Source organism: Perna viridis, chromosome 6 (assembly GCF_037379345.1).
Source record: "Perna viridis isolate PV_CMFRI_1.1 ecotype Kerala chromosome 6, ASM3737934v1, whole genome shotgun sequence".
Classification (NCBI taxonomy): domain Eukaryota; kingdom Metazoa; phylum Mollusca; class Bivalvia; order Mytilida; family Mytilidae; genus Perna; species Perna viridis.
Window position 1 is genome coordinate 45,774,717 of NC_142450.1, and position 15,046 is coordinate 45,789,762.

The window sequence follows — 15,046 nt, forward strand, 5'->3', positions numbered from 1 at the left end:
TTTTAGATTAGAGTTACTTCCCTTTGCCCTTGTTGCTAATCTTACCTCATTACTGTAATAACTTCTACAGCTTTGATGGATCAAGACAGTCAATTACAGGTCAATTTTCTCCAGTCAATTTGTATAGGTTGTCAGTTTTGGTCATTCAAAGTCAAGAAATCTCATTCAGTAATTGATGGGGCATAATAAGCTTGTCAATTATAGCTCTGATATCTTGACATTTCATTTAGTAAAGAAGGAGTTCCTTCAGTTTTTCAACTGCTCATTGGTATTAAGAAAAGGAATACTCAAATGTATTTACAGCATTGGATACTGATAGGTAATATTTCTGTATATGTGATGAATATGACACTGATATAAAGTTGCTGTACTTAACATCTACACTAATGCATGCCTTTCCCGAGTTACTGTACACTCATCATACATGTATATAGAATATATGCTTTGAACTGGTTTTCATGTAGGGATGCATTGTTGCCATAGCAAGTAAAGAATTTAATACAGAACTAGCAACCAATTGATGGGTGATCAAACATGAAATGATCCTTTTCAATTTTAGATGTTGAAAGAACAGAAACTCTGCATCAAAAACACTGGCACAAGTGTAGAAAGAGTAAGACTTTTAAGGTTTGTCATTAGCTTACTTAGGTGAAAAATGTACTATATCTAAAATCACTTTACACACAACTTTAAAAAAAAAAAATTTTTAAAAGATTGGGCCAGCCTTCATACTTAGATTAGTTAAGTGTCCATTTTAACCAGGGAAGAATTTGTACTTTTGTAGATGGTATTTTAACTATGTATCAATATTTACTAATTTTATGGTCAGAAAGTTAAATGACAATTTACTAAGTAATTTCTTTGGCCAATAACAATTAAATAAATGTGACAGAATTAACACTTTGGGAAGACTTCATTGGACATAAATGTATCTAGTGATTAATTATTGTATAGATCTATAATACAATAACGAAGTACTTAGCCCTCTGGTCAGGGAAAGTGTTCATTCTTCACTGAACATTTCCAATTAGAACCTTAATATAGCTTGTGTAATAGATGTTGAAGGATGTGGCACTCTATAGATTTATGTTGTCTCTAGGGTGTGAAATTTTACCCAATTTAAGATGAAATGATTGTTATTTGTTTGTATTATTATTGCCTTGAACATTTGTCCAAAAATGATTTCACATTAATCACTGAACTGTCAATCATATACTAATGCCTATTGGGTTTGCCTAATAAAATTGTAACTCAATAAAAGTCTTCATTTTCACCCTTTTTTCTTAGTATTTGTATGGAAGATAAATACAATCATCACCTTCATCTGTCTGTTTTTACCATATAAAAGGATCATCTATTGACTTGGTTGAAGGTAAGGAAATTTCTTTTCATATATTTGTTAATATTGTAGGCTAATTTCTAAGTCTGATAGATTTTTGATACACTTTTTTGGTTGAATGTTCATTATGTGTAGGGAACAATGAAGAGGATGGTTAACCATTCAGTAGATGTTCACAGATTTTTACAATCCATTATGAATGAAAATCATTTATCATAATTGTGTATTGATGTCTTTATTACTATATTGGGGCAAATATCTGTAGAAACTATAGATAAAGGTTAGTTTATCTGTTTGACCTTGAAGTTAAGAAAACAATTACATAACTACATGTTGTTTGTTATGATATATTTTATAATTATTTTTTTATATTAGTAGGCTAAGTTAAAGTAGATATAAAGATTCTCTTTCAGTTATGAGTGGTTTAAGTTATTTTTCAACTTGAGATGGTAAAATAAAAATTTTTGACAAGTGAGCTTTGTCACAGAGCTTTACTGAGCATGTCGAAATCTTAATTTTACCTTAGAGAGTGGAGAAATAATTTAAATCAAGCAAAAGTTGAAAGCAAATCAGCTCCATGAAATCTTTAGAAACCTTGGAAAATGTGAAAGAAATTTAAAATTCCCCACCCCCACTCCCCGGGTAAACTTTTATTCACTGGCATAGAATTGAAGAATGATGGCAACCCTATTATTGCACAGATAAGCTTTAATTACTGGTGGTTATGGAGAAGGAATAAACTACATGTTATATAACGTTGATGTTGAACTAACTATTGCTATTTTTGTTGTTGGAAAAAAAGCTGTAAGAGTATTAATACATGTAATACTTCATTTATTCATTAATACATGAAATTAATTTCCAAAAACATATTGTCACGTCATGAATTATCAAAAAATGTATGTCCAATATTTGGTGTTTACTTCAGGTTGGATATTGCAGCACTTTGATTTTTTAAATGAATTTAAATATGAATGCAATATGAGCCCTGTGCTATAATTTGTGAATTATAAAGAGCTGTGCATAGAAAGCACTGTGATATTTTAAATTTTGTATATTATACCTGATACTTATAAGCATAATAAGTAGCTTAAATTTTTTCTTGAACACAAATAAGTCCTTTCAGGCGCGATCCAAGGATAGACATGGCAGAATACCCCTCCCCCCTATAATTGGGATTATTTTATTTTCATATGAAATTATTATTTTTTGTGTATTCTACCTTCCAAAATGTTCTTGACTTGGTTTGCTTGGTCTTTAATTCTATTTACACCCCCTTTACCTGAAATTTGGATCTGCCCTGCCTTTGATTGTAATACAGACTTAATTCTGCAGCCTCTACTAATATTTTCTTACTAAGTTATGTGATATCAACTCCTGGAATTTACTGCATGTTAATTATCCTGACCACAGTTAAACTATTGATTAAAATATTGTCCAGCCCTATATAAATAACTAAGTGTAGAATGAAGATGTGTTATTTGGTAAGACTATGATTGGTCAGTAATTAGTATATCAGAGATCAGATTATAATCCTGAGCTTTTGTCTTCTCATTGAATGAGGTCAATGTATCAGTCGTAATGGATCTTACTTATGTGTTAAAGAGATATAAGACTATATATATCTTGTTTTAAATGAAGTTTTATGGTAATTCATGGTTATATTAGAACAGTGAGTATGCCAATTTAGTTTCAGTGTCTTAATGAATATATTTTAAGAAATCTGATGTAGTTAACAGGTGAATTAGTTGATAAGACCTGTATAATGGTGTAGGATAAACTACATAGTACTATATAGGTTTTAATTTAAAGCATTGTAACTAAACAAATGCAGTAGAAGTTTATTAAAAGTGGTGTTGGGTCACAAAAAAAGTTATAAGAATTTCCAATTTAGTTGCAAAATTTTTTAAATGTCAACACATGTTGCAGTGTTTTTAAAAAAAAACAACCATGCATTTGACTATTAGCTGTATCCTATAATTGTGAACTAATTACCATTAAATATACTTTTGGTTGAACAAAATACTGTGAAAGTACTTTAATTCATGAATACCAATTTTCGTGGATTTGGGAAGAAAAAAAAGTTCATGGGTTCTTGAATTTGTGGTTTTGAGGTTTTCAGTTTACACATCAGTGGGATTCTCCTTTTCATTTGGAATCAAATTTCATGTTTCCGCCTACCCACATAAACCACGAAAATTAGTACCCCATGAAGAATAGTACTTTCACAGTAATACAGCTTTAGCTAAAACATACATATATAGCAGAAGCTGTAACCCATAATAAATCCTTAAACTCAACAGAGCTGATGTTTAACTTGTACAGTGATGTCTCCTACATGACATACTTATATCCATTTCTCCTTGAGGAGAATTTGGCCATAAAGAGAATTGGGCCAGATTACCAAGGCATGATTTATGCTAATAAAAGTTCAGTTAGACAGGTTTTACTATCACTGTGAAATTATTTGTAATTTATGCAAATTCTGTGTAATTTTGATACATGAACATAAGTAGAGCAAGGGATTAAAAGATGCATTGATTTCATCCTTTGTATTTCATTTTACAGGAGATTTAACTTGTAAATTATATGTACAAGTATGGGAAAGCTAGGTTTACTAACAATGTCAATTGCTGTAAGTGTTTTTGGGTACTCATGTTTATATCTGTTATTGAAGATTGTTTGCTATGATACCTTTGTCTATCTTGTCTTGTTGAGAAATGACTGGCCAGGACAGCTTGACCTAGGAAAGCCCTACCCTGCATTGAGATAATCGTTTTGGTACAAGAATTAATTTTACCATATACTTGATTCATCAGAGAATGAAGGTCATTCAGAGGTCATTTCTTTCAGTATGCCATCCATCCTACAGGATAGAGAAAGTTCAAACTGTTGTTATGGTTTGTGAAAAAGTCACATTCAAAAGCAGCCTAATGTGTCCTGTTTAATTCTACCCATTTATAAAAGCATGTTAACTGATGGGGTAGTACTCACATTGGTATGGATTAATTACTCTGTATGTTGCTGATTCACTTCATGCTGGCATGTTATAATATAAACATCAAATGCTTTGAGAAGTAATTATCAAATTAAGATGTACCATTCCTCATAAAAGTAATTTAAAGCGTAGTGTGTCATTGACATTTATATTTAACTCTGATAAATAAAGTTAATTTGGAAAATTATTAATTAATGTGACACTGGTCCACAGAGTGAGAAAAAAACATCAGAGCACAAATTCATTTTCGAAGTAAATCTGATTTCTTTTGGAATCTTAGTCTATTCCAAATAGACCTGACAGTCATTAGCTAGGTGATTTCCCTAGTGACTTATCCTTATTCAAATAAAGTATTTTTGTATTCTGCCATAGTAATGTTTCTGTCTGATTGGTAATAAATCCAAGTTAAGCCATTAGCAGTATTTTGTGAGCTACAAATTATTTTATTTTGACTCAATCTTTAGCCAATTTTAACAGGTATTATCAGTATATGTGTGTATTGGCTATTTAGTTTGTGATGGTGACAAAAGTCAATTAAACTATGGAAATAAGGATAATATTGGAATTTTCTGGCCTGTTTGGTCTATATAATTTTGAATTATATTATTCTTAATTGTCAAGTCAGCAATTTGGCCTAGTTCTCAGACTGTTAACAATATCTATTGTAGTGGATGATATAATAAAAATGTGAATTAAGTTTTATTAATACCTATGTATAGGTTCAGTGTAGGGTAGTTTTTGTTTTTCTTGTCCTATATATTGCTTGGTGCTATACTAATTTTAATTCAATAGTTGTTTATACTACACATAATTTCTTCTTAAGTTGAGAAGAATTTAGTATTTATATATGTATGGTAGTGGGTAATTGAAGTAGGTTATTTTTGAGAGTTTCTATACTGAAATGTATGTTTAATGCTTCTTTAGATATGTAATGTTTTCATCTTATTCCATTTTGCCATGTCATTTGTTAGTGACAATAGTTGTCTGTTTTAGTTAGATAAATCCATTAGTTGTTATGGATGATATCTACAGTCGGTTGCAACTTCATAACATAATTTTTGTAAAAACAGCTAACTTGAATTTTTCTTATAATTTCCATGATTTTTATACTTCCACTTAACTAGTTTTGGTATATTGGAATCCCCATTTTAGTCCATTCCTCGTTCTGTCCATCCAAATTTCAACACAATTATATCAACTCCCACAAGAAAGATTGATTTCAAATTTGGTATGTGCCTTTACATGAAATTGGGGTATAATTTGTGATTTTGGCTGCTGTCTGATATTAATTTCCTGATTGTTTTGGACTTTGTCCTTTTTTCATTACAATGGAATAATTTTCATCACATAAATCATTGCTTCCACTGGACAATTTGGTACTAGTATGTGGCCTCATATAGGTTGGGCATATGTTGTAAATAGTTTTGTCTTCTTTCTGATATTAACTTCCTGTTTGATAGAAAGCTCCCCTTTTACACCTTGTGGAACCATTACCTATCACAACAATGTGTACAACTTCATATTTTACTTTTTTAAAACAAATTACTGTCATCCAATGATGCCAGTAGAGTTATAGATTAGAGATATGCTGTATGAGCACTTTATCATTGATATATGTTTTAATCATGCCTTTCATTCATTAACTGCTATGTATATTATTCATATTATACATGTCACTATTATCTGTTGCACACTTGACAAATTATTATAAGGCAAAAATATGTTAGCTACATAAATTTGAAACTTTGAATCTCAGAATATTAGTCTGATCTTTCGATTGAAGATTCCAATACTCATAGCATTGGTTATTACTGTACATGTAGCAGGTAATTAATATACATGTATTCAGTAGTCTTACTTTTATATCTTAATGAACAAGGAGTGACTGAAGGGGTTAGAGCATTAATAAAATCTGAAATGACTACTGGCTGTTGTGGCAAGCGGCAGGGGTTGCAGGGATCAGTTTTGGCAGAAGGTTTTCATTAGTTTCATAAATGGAATATGAGGCTTTTCTTTCTCACAAAGCCCCCTCTATTGACACTTTCAATAAGCTTTTGGATGAGCTCAAAATTGATCAGATCAGGCACAATATTATGGAAGTTTTCTATTCTTAGAATGTTCATGTATGTTAATTTTTAATGCACAATTTCATGTCATTAGATGATTACATACCATAACCAGAGAGGGAGTGAGTATATACCCTATCCAGAGAGGGTGATTACATACCCTATCCAGAGAGGACATGATTACATACCCTATCCAGAGAAAAAATGATTACATACCCTATCCAGAGAGGAAGTGATTACATACCCTATCCAGAGAGAGTGAGTACATAACCTATCCAGAGAGGGATTTAGTACATAACCTATCCAGAAAGAGTGATTACATACCCTATCCAGAGAGGAAGTGATTACATACCCTATCCAGAGAAAGAGTGATTACATACCCTATCCAGAGAGGAAGTGATTACATACCCTATCCAGAGAAAGAGTGATTACATACCCTATCCAGAGAGGAAGTGATTACATACCCTATCCAGAGTGGGAGTGAGTACATATATCCAGAGAAGGAGTGAGTACAAAACCTATCCAGAGTGGGAGTGTGAACATACCCTATCGATAGAAGGAGTGAGTGCATAACCTATCCAGAGAGGTAGTGAGTACTTAACCTATGCAGAAAAAGAGTGATTACATACCCTATCCAGGGAGGAAGTGATTACATACCCTATCCAGAGAAAGAGTGATTACATACCCTATCCAGAGTGGGGGTGAGTACATACTCTATCCAGAGTGGGGTGAGTACATACTCTATCCAGAGAAGGAGTGAGTACATAACCTATCCATAGTGGGAGTGGGTACATACCCTATCCAGAGGAGGAGTGAGTACATAACCTATCCAGAGTAGCAGTGAGTACATACCATATCCAGAGAAGGAGTGGTACATACCCAATCCAGAGAGGGAGTGAGTACATAACCTATCCAGAGAAAGAGTGATTACATACCCTAACCAGAGAGGGAGTGAATACATATTCAATCCAGAGAAAGAGTGATTACATACCATATCCAGAGAAGGAGTGGTACATACCCAATCCAGAGAGGGAGTGAGTACATAACCTATCCAGAGAAAGAGTGATTACATACCCTAACCAGAGAGGGAGTGAATACATATTCAATCCAGAGAAAGAGTGATTACATACCCTATCCAGAGTGGGAGTGAGTACATACCCTATCCAGAGAAGTAGTGATTAAATACCCTATCCAGAGTGGGAGTGAGTACATAACCTATCCAGAGAAAGAGTGATTACATATCCTAACCAGAGAGGGAGTGAGTACATACCCTATCCAGAGAAGTAGTGAGTACATACCCTATTCAGAGAAGGAGTGATTACATACCCTAACCAGAGAGGGAGTGAGTAAATATCCAATCCAGAGAAAGAGTGATTAAATACCCTATCCAGAGTGGGAGTGAGTACATAACCTATCCAGAGAAAGAGTGATTACATATCCTAACCAGAGAGGGAGTGAGTACATACCCTATCCAGAGACTGGAAAGAGTGATTACATACCCTAACCAGAGAGGGAGTGAGTACATATCCAATCCAGAGACTGGAAAGAGTGATTACATACCCTAACCAGAGAGGGAGTGAGTACATACCCATCCTGAGAGGCCGTAATCACATACCCTGTCCAGAGAGGGAGTGAGTGAGGGAAAAGGAGGAGATTTATCTGGCCTATGAATTGCAGATTTTTAAAATTGTTAATTTTGTCTAAATTTTAAACATTAAAAACTCCCTGAAAAGGAATATATTTAAATACATTAATTTGCTATTTAGTATTGTATTATTAAAACAAGTGAAACATGATTCCTATTTTTTGTTGACTAATTTCTCCTATTGTAAATCTCTGGATCCACCAATTCTGATTATGTGGTGGTTACACACAATTTATTTCATGAACAGGGAATGATTCAGGAGTGTATGTATTGTTAGAAGCTTTTAGAACAGTAGTAAATAAACTCCCGTCAATTAAGGTATTTAAATTACGTAGTGCAATTCAATATTTGTATCCTTATTTTAATTTCTTAGTGTCAACTGTCATGAAGTCTGTTAAAACACCTTAAAAGACAATTAGGCTTTAAAGCCCATAACTATGACAGAAATTTGTAGTCAATATTTATAAAATATGTACAGTATTATGACAATAGCATAAATATAATGTAGAATGTAGCTCTGAGCTGAACAATGACGTAAATGTCTTGGTCAAAGTTCAACATGTTTCTGTCATGTTGATGATGCCATGGGTTCTCTCTGTTTTATATATCTGATGTATAAGTGAAGTATGAAATACCTTTGTAAGCTATCAGTATTGACAATGTCAATGAAAAACAGAGGTTAAATACAGATACCTCCACATTCCAAGACCCATAAGTCCTGAAAAGAAAATGCAATATACATCTTAATTAGTTGGAAACTGTATGACCCACAATATCGTGTTAAAGTTTGAAAATATTTTATTTACGTATCATCCATAAACCATAATTGATCAGATGAACAGACATGATGATCACCATATAACCCGAGCTTATTTAGTGGGGGAGGGCATATAAACTGGATCTTTCAAGACATCAAAAGCTGCAAAAATTCCCTTAACAGAGTGAATAATTGGGATAAAATATAATAAAACTTAATACTGTTACCATAAGTTATATCTTAAATTCCATTTCTACTGTTGACAGTTCCACATTTCTACTGTTGGGAGATGATGGGATTTAAATGCAATTACTTGAGCAAAAATAAAATATTATTGTATTATTAGCTCACCTGACCAAACATCTTCTCTGAAACTTCTCAATAGATTGTAACCAAACTTTGCATGCACATTTCTGAGGGTACTTTTAAAAATTCTTGGGTGTGGATTTTTAATCTGGCAAAAAAAAGGCCACCATTACTAAAAATAGATGATAGAGGTCAAATTGTAGAATTATGCAAATAGCTCAAAAACAGTTTGGTTTTGTTAAAATCTAGTAGGGTGTAAAATTGTTCAGCATGATGGGATGGACCTATGGCAAAATTTTCAGAAAGATCTGTTGTCGAATGAATGAGTTATGGGTCCTGAAAATCTTCTCTGAAACTACTGGATGGATTAAAACAAAACTTTGCATGAATATTATGTAGAATATGTTTAGCAATCTATGCTTGTGGATTTTTTATCTTGTGGAAAACATGGCCACTGTTTCTAAAAATAGACCATAGGGGTCAAATTGAAGAATCATGCAAATAACTCAAAAACAGTTTGGTTTAGCTAAAATCTGGCAGGGATTAAAATTGTTCAGCATGATAGGATTACCTACATGTAAATGTATGTGAATGCTGAAATTTTCAGAAAGATCTGTTGACAAATGAATGAGTAATTGGTCCTGAAATGAATTTAAAAAAATAAAATCTCCTCTTAGACAACTCGTAGGATGGATTGTAACCAAACATTGCATGAATGTTTGTTAGGATATCCTTAACATTTTTTTATGTGTCGAAAACATAGCCATCACTGATAAAATTGATGACTAGTTGTCATAACTTGAATACCAAAGGGTTCAGCCTAATTTTCTAGGGGGTGGGGGGATTGATCAGTGTGGTGAATTCGACCTTTGCTAAAATTTTCGTAAAGATCTGTTACTTAATGTTGGAGTTATTGCCCTTGAAGAGAAAAAAATGACAATTAGAGATTTATTTTATAATATGAAAACTGGTTGGATAACTAAGATGCTTTGTATTGATTAAATGATTGTTGTGACAATAGTACGGTAAGGTCAACAGTCCAGCTTTAGAAAGCTATAAAGACAATTTTTGAACATTTGAGCGATTCAGGCTCTCTAGAGCCTCTAGTTACATCTATACCATTCCTTAAAAGCTTAACCAAATGACACATTGCTCTACGTCAAGTCTGGAATTTTTTTCCACTCTTTTAATTTGTTGAATCTACTATTCTGTTACTGCTTTCATACTTTCCCCGATACAACTTTTCAACTGAAAAATCTTGTTACATTTTGCTTTTATAGCATTTGCAAAAAGTTCAATTTCTAACTAAAGCAAAACAATGTCTTTTTCCATTCAATTTTTATTCAAAGACAAATATTTAAGTATCATGATTTGTCAAGATAAAACTTTCATTTTTTATCAGCAAAATGCATTGCCTACAAAAAGTTACGAAGGAACTTCAACATGATTTGTAAAGTTACGAAGGAACTTCAACATGATTTGTATTTACTTGATTGTTATATTGTCTAAATTTTTCTATTTATCCTCCATTTCCTCTATCCTCCATTTCCTCTATCCTCCATTTCCTCTATCATTACATTGAATATTTTTATACTGATTTTTAGGAAATTTACAATATACTAAAGTTTTATATAAAACTGATGGCTATATGAACAATAACCCCAGTTGGCAATAATCTCTTTTTTCCAAAAACAATCTTTATGAATATATCTCTTTATCAAGCATCAGATATTTGGCCAAGAATCAGAAAAAAACAATGGAAGAGAAAGATCATTGTTCTGTAACAAGAAAGTTAAGGAATAATTAAGCTCAAATTAGTATTTTATACCTCCCCTGTTATAATGACTTGCATGAGGTGTAGTTGGAGCCAGCTTGTGTCCATTAATGACTTATATAACCATTACTGACATCCAGGCATGGAAGAAGAGAGATTATTTGTCAATGTTTATTATGATCACCATGTGGTTGTAACCTCTACATGTAAAGGTTATAACAGACATAACATGTGTCACACCATTCTCTATTTGTTTTTCTTTTCTTAGGTAGTGGAAGTTCTTTATTTTGGATGGGTTAGCAACTGGGCTCTGGAATTTTAATTTTGATTGGAGTTTGATTTGGTTAGAGTTGGCAAGTAAGTTATTCTGGCCTGTTGATTTTATTGGTGATAATAGATATGTAAATTACAGGGTAGATTGAATTGATAATCTTAAGTAAGTTTTGTTAATAAACTTTTTCTAATTAAGTGCAAAAAAAAATACAGAAAAAAGTTCCATATTCCTTGGAAAAAATAAAATGGTTTTCATGATATGAAATTGCAGGTAGTAAAAACTATCTTGGGTATGTTCTTCTATTTGTGAAAATGATTTTTGTTTTCAATTCAGACTCATTCTCATTGTTTCACTTTGCTTGCCAAACAATACACAACTCTTTTTTGATACAGAATACTGCTGATTTTCATATTGTTGAGAGTATTTTATGAAACTGATTTTTTACTTTTTTTAAATGAATAAAACTTATCTAAATAATGAAAAAGAATTCATAGCAAAAATTTTAATAAATGTGATTTCAGTCCTGTGACATTCATATACAATAATATCTCAATTTTCTGCACTTGATTAAACTGTCTTATGTGACAGACTATGTAGCTTTTGAATTTCCCCATTCAGTTGTATTTTATTGCATAAACTCATTAATAATATAGAAAGAAACTTAACGGATGAGAAAAAAGATGATTATTTTATATAGCAAGATAACGATTTGTCAAAAGGTGGTTCTGTAGATTAAAAGAATGTTTAAGGTTTCTGACCTAAGGACTCCTGGTAGTGCTCTGTGTTTAATGATTAAAATATTAATTAAAGAATTGCATCACAGATGTATGCATGAACTAGTTATTTCTCTGTCTGTTTGAGCATAAAGACAATTTATGCATACATCTTTTTGCACTAAAGTGAAATAAATGACCTGGAAGGGTATTAGTATGTTATTAGAACCCTAGGGATTACCAATAAAGGTCCAATATGGCTGATTTGGCAGGCTTTTTGTTGATTCCCTGTTTGTCAACCTTAGCAGAGAACAGTTTGTATCGATCTTTTTCCAGATATTTTAAGTATGTAACATATCCCTCTATAGATCCACATGTGTTGGAATGTTCCCAGGTATGAAAAAAAATGTTTAATATTTATTTATATATAAAGATTTTTGTTCTGTTTGACAAAAGCCTGCTCAAGTGTAAACAGAGTTGCATTGGAAAAAAAGAAACTAGAATTTGGTCCATGTTATTAAATAAGACAGCTGGTTATTGATGACAAATACATGTAGGTAATTTTGCATTATAATTCGTGTTTAAAATTTAAACATTTTACTTAAAAGTCAAGACTGAAGATATCATACATGTAATAATAATCAGCTGTACAAATTTTTCTTTTGTCATCCAGATTATTTGTATAGATTTACTATTAATACTCTGAAATCTTTATAGTTGTTGAGTATGTGGATAGAGTATTTATCTGTGAGTGCACAGCATATACTTGTATTAGATGCATTAGAAAACACATGGAAAAACTATAGAGTAATGTTTTGTTGAATTGAACATTGGCCCATCAGGGTATGGCATTAACATTTTATAAACATTGTCCTATAGGGCAAGTTGATGAAAATTCTACATGCCCAATTGAAATCTATGTTGTGCTTTAGTAAATGAATGTTGAAAAAAGAATAAAATTTTGTTGTTCTTCAGGCAAGTATAATTTAACCTTAAGCTGTCCTAATGGTAGCTTCACTTGTCTAGGGCAATAAGGCAATCTTCAATGTCATACCCTCCACAGTCAAAGTATTGTCACAAGATTTTCACATGAATTTCATATTAACAAAGTTTGAATATATTTTTCATTATTATATAGGTAGGGTTGATTTATTGTCTTGGTGTAATTTATTCCATAGATGTTTTTTTCTGATGTGACTGATAGTTTCGAATATTGACATCCCAAAGTAAAGATAAAATATTATGTAAAACCAATAAATAAAACAAATTAATTTTTATTAGCAATTTCCAAAGTATCATCTCTGGTGCTGATTGTAAGTTTATTGTGTTTGTTGAATTTAGCCACTCCACAGATTGTAGTCTTCCACGGTGAGTTAAAACCATGGTATAAGGCATGGATGGATTCAAAAAATCTTCAAAAAGGGGTACCATGCTATTATTTTCTAAATTTTTTTGTTTGTTTTACTTTTCAACATTTTTGTGGTAGTTGTGGACATATGGCTACTGGAAGCAGTCTTGTTTAACCCAATTTTTGTACAAAATTTTCCAAAAATGAGGGGATAGTGTCGCTGTCCTCAGATCCCAGGATCTGTAAGGGTTGTTCCATCTGTTATTAGATTGACAAGTCATTCTGACGTTAGCATGTCAAGATAGTCCACTTGAATGTTTGTATGTACTCTTATCTGATATGTGAAGATTTGGCTTTATCTGAATTAGGTTAATTTCTGTTCGTATATATACCGTCAGCAGTTGGAACTATTTGGAAACTTGCTACAATGGAAGTAATCAGGTTTTGGTTAATGACAAATTATAAGGTATTTTTAAAATTGTTTTTGTCTTTAAATGGTTTAATGGGACGATTAGATTGAATTATTAATTATGTGTTCAGGGTTGAAATGTGATCTACATGACGTCTATATATTGTTACTATTCTATGCTTACTAGTCTAACAGAGTACAATGAATTTAGATTATTTTTAGAATGACATGTATGCTACTTATTGTTAGAACCATACATTATAGTACAAGTAGGATGAATGACTTCCTGCTACATGTATAGCAGTTTGTAGAAATTGTCAAGGGTTGTCTGGATAGTATTCTCAAAAATGGTATGTGGACATCTTATTTCATACTTGTTTTAAATGTACATATATTTCTGTACATTGGATAACATTTTAATGTTTAAGTATTACGTGAAAACATGGTTCCACATTGGCCTTTGGTTGCTAAAGCTAGCTTAAGTATGATCATAATCTTTGCTGTAAGCTGCAAGGTTTGTCTGTTACATAATCTTTGTACTGAATGAGTACTTATCTGCTTATATAAAAGGCCTGAAGTAAAGTCAGAAACCATTATCCCATAGGTTTTAGCATTGTTAATCTTTAAGTCAGCTACCAACATTGATTTCTACTTGTTAGCAGTCTTATGAAGTGCTGGAGATATAATTCTTTGACTTCCCAGTGACAATAAAACATTGCTCATTTGTCTGCTCATGTATTGGGGTTAAGACAAAAGGTGGGAGAAATGGTCGTTGCAGATCCTGATCATATAAATGTTTAATATACAATCTGTTGCTTTGGGATGTTTGTAACAATATAAATTGACTAGTTTTGTGATTGTGGAGTGTCTGATGAGGTGTTTAGTTGCTATTGTAATGGTACTATGGTAATATATTGACCTACAGGACATCATTTCTGTCTGTGTTTCTTGTTGGATGTCGTTCTTTGGTAAGATATTTTTTTCTTTGATCTTTAGTCTTGGTGTTTGACTTCATGGGAAAAAAATAGAATATTAAATGGATTCAATCATAACTTTGAATAACTGTAAGTTATTGACTTACAAATCAAAATATAACAATTGGTCATTGTTGAACTAATGGCTTTTTAAAGAATTGACTTGTCATGTCCTTTGAATGGGTTTGGATTGTCATGTTTTTTTTTTTTTTGAGATGGTAATATTGATCATTATATTTATTGTATATTCTTCAGTAAAGTATGTGTTTCCTTTCAATGATTGATTTATAATTAGGACAAAAGAAGTCTAAAGGCATTCAATTATATGTTAAATATATTGAAGTACTTGTTCCAATTCTTATTATGCATGTTACTGCTAATAACATTAGCATTTGTAAGTTATGTTTGAAGTCTTCCTTAAAATAGTTTATATCAAAACATGA

At 32.0% G+C, this 15,046-nt stretch overlaps 1 protein-coding gene across 8 annotated transcripts in view; it reads left to right on the forward strand.

Annotated features, from left to right (window-relative positions):
- The window catches only part of LOC148615256 (arrestin domain-containing protein 2-like), a 59,686-nt gene that overhangs the window by 7,512 nt on the left and 37,128 nt on the right, over positions 1 to 15,046 (forward strand). Inside the window, exons 1-2 of one of the 8 annotated variants that reach the window (XM_088590007.1) lie at positions 562 to 627; positions 1,288 to 1,372. The exons of 2 other annotated variants lie outside the window; for them this stretch is intronic. Coding sequence is in view for 3 of the 6 variants with exons in the window: in XM_088589998.1 (XP_088446124.1) it covers positions 13,648 to 13,686 (39 nt within the window). In the remaining 3 variants the exon portion in view is untranslated. Of the gene's footprint in view, positions 1 to 561; positions 628 to 1,287; positions 1,373 to 2,898; positions 3,012 to 11,153; positions 11,243 to 13,540; positions 13,687 to 13,839; positions 13,980 to 14,451; positions 14,598 to 15,046 lie in introns of those variants that run through there. 5 more of the 8 variants (XM_088590001.1, XM_088590005.1, XM_088589998.1 and 2 more) reach the window with 5 other exon arrangements.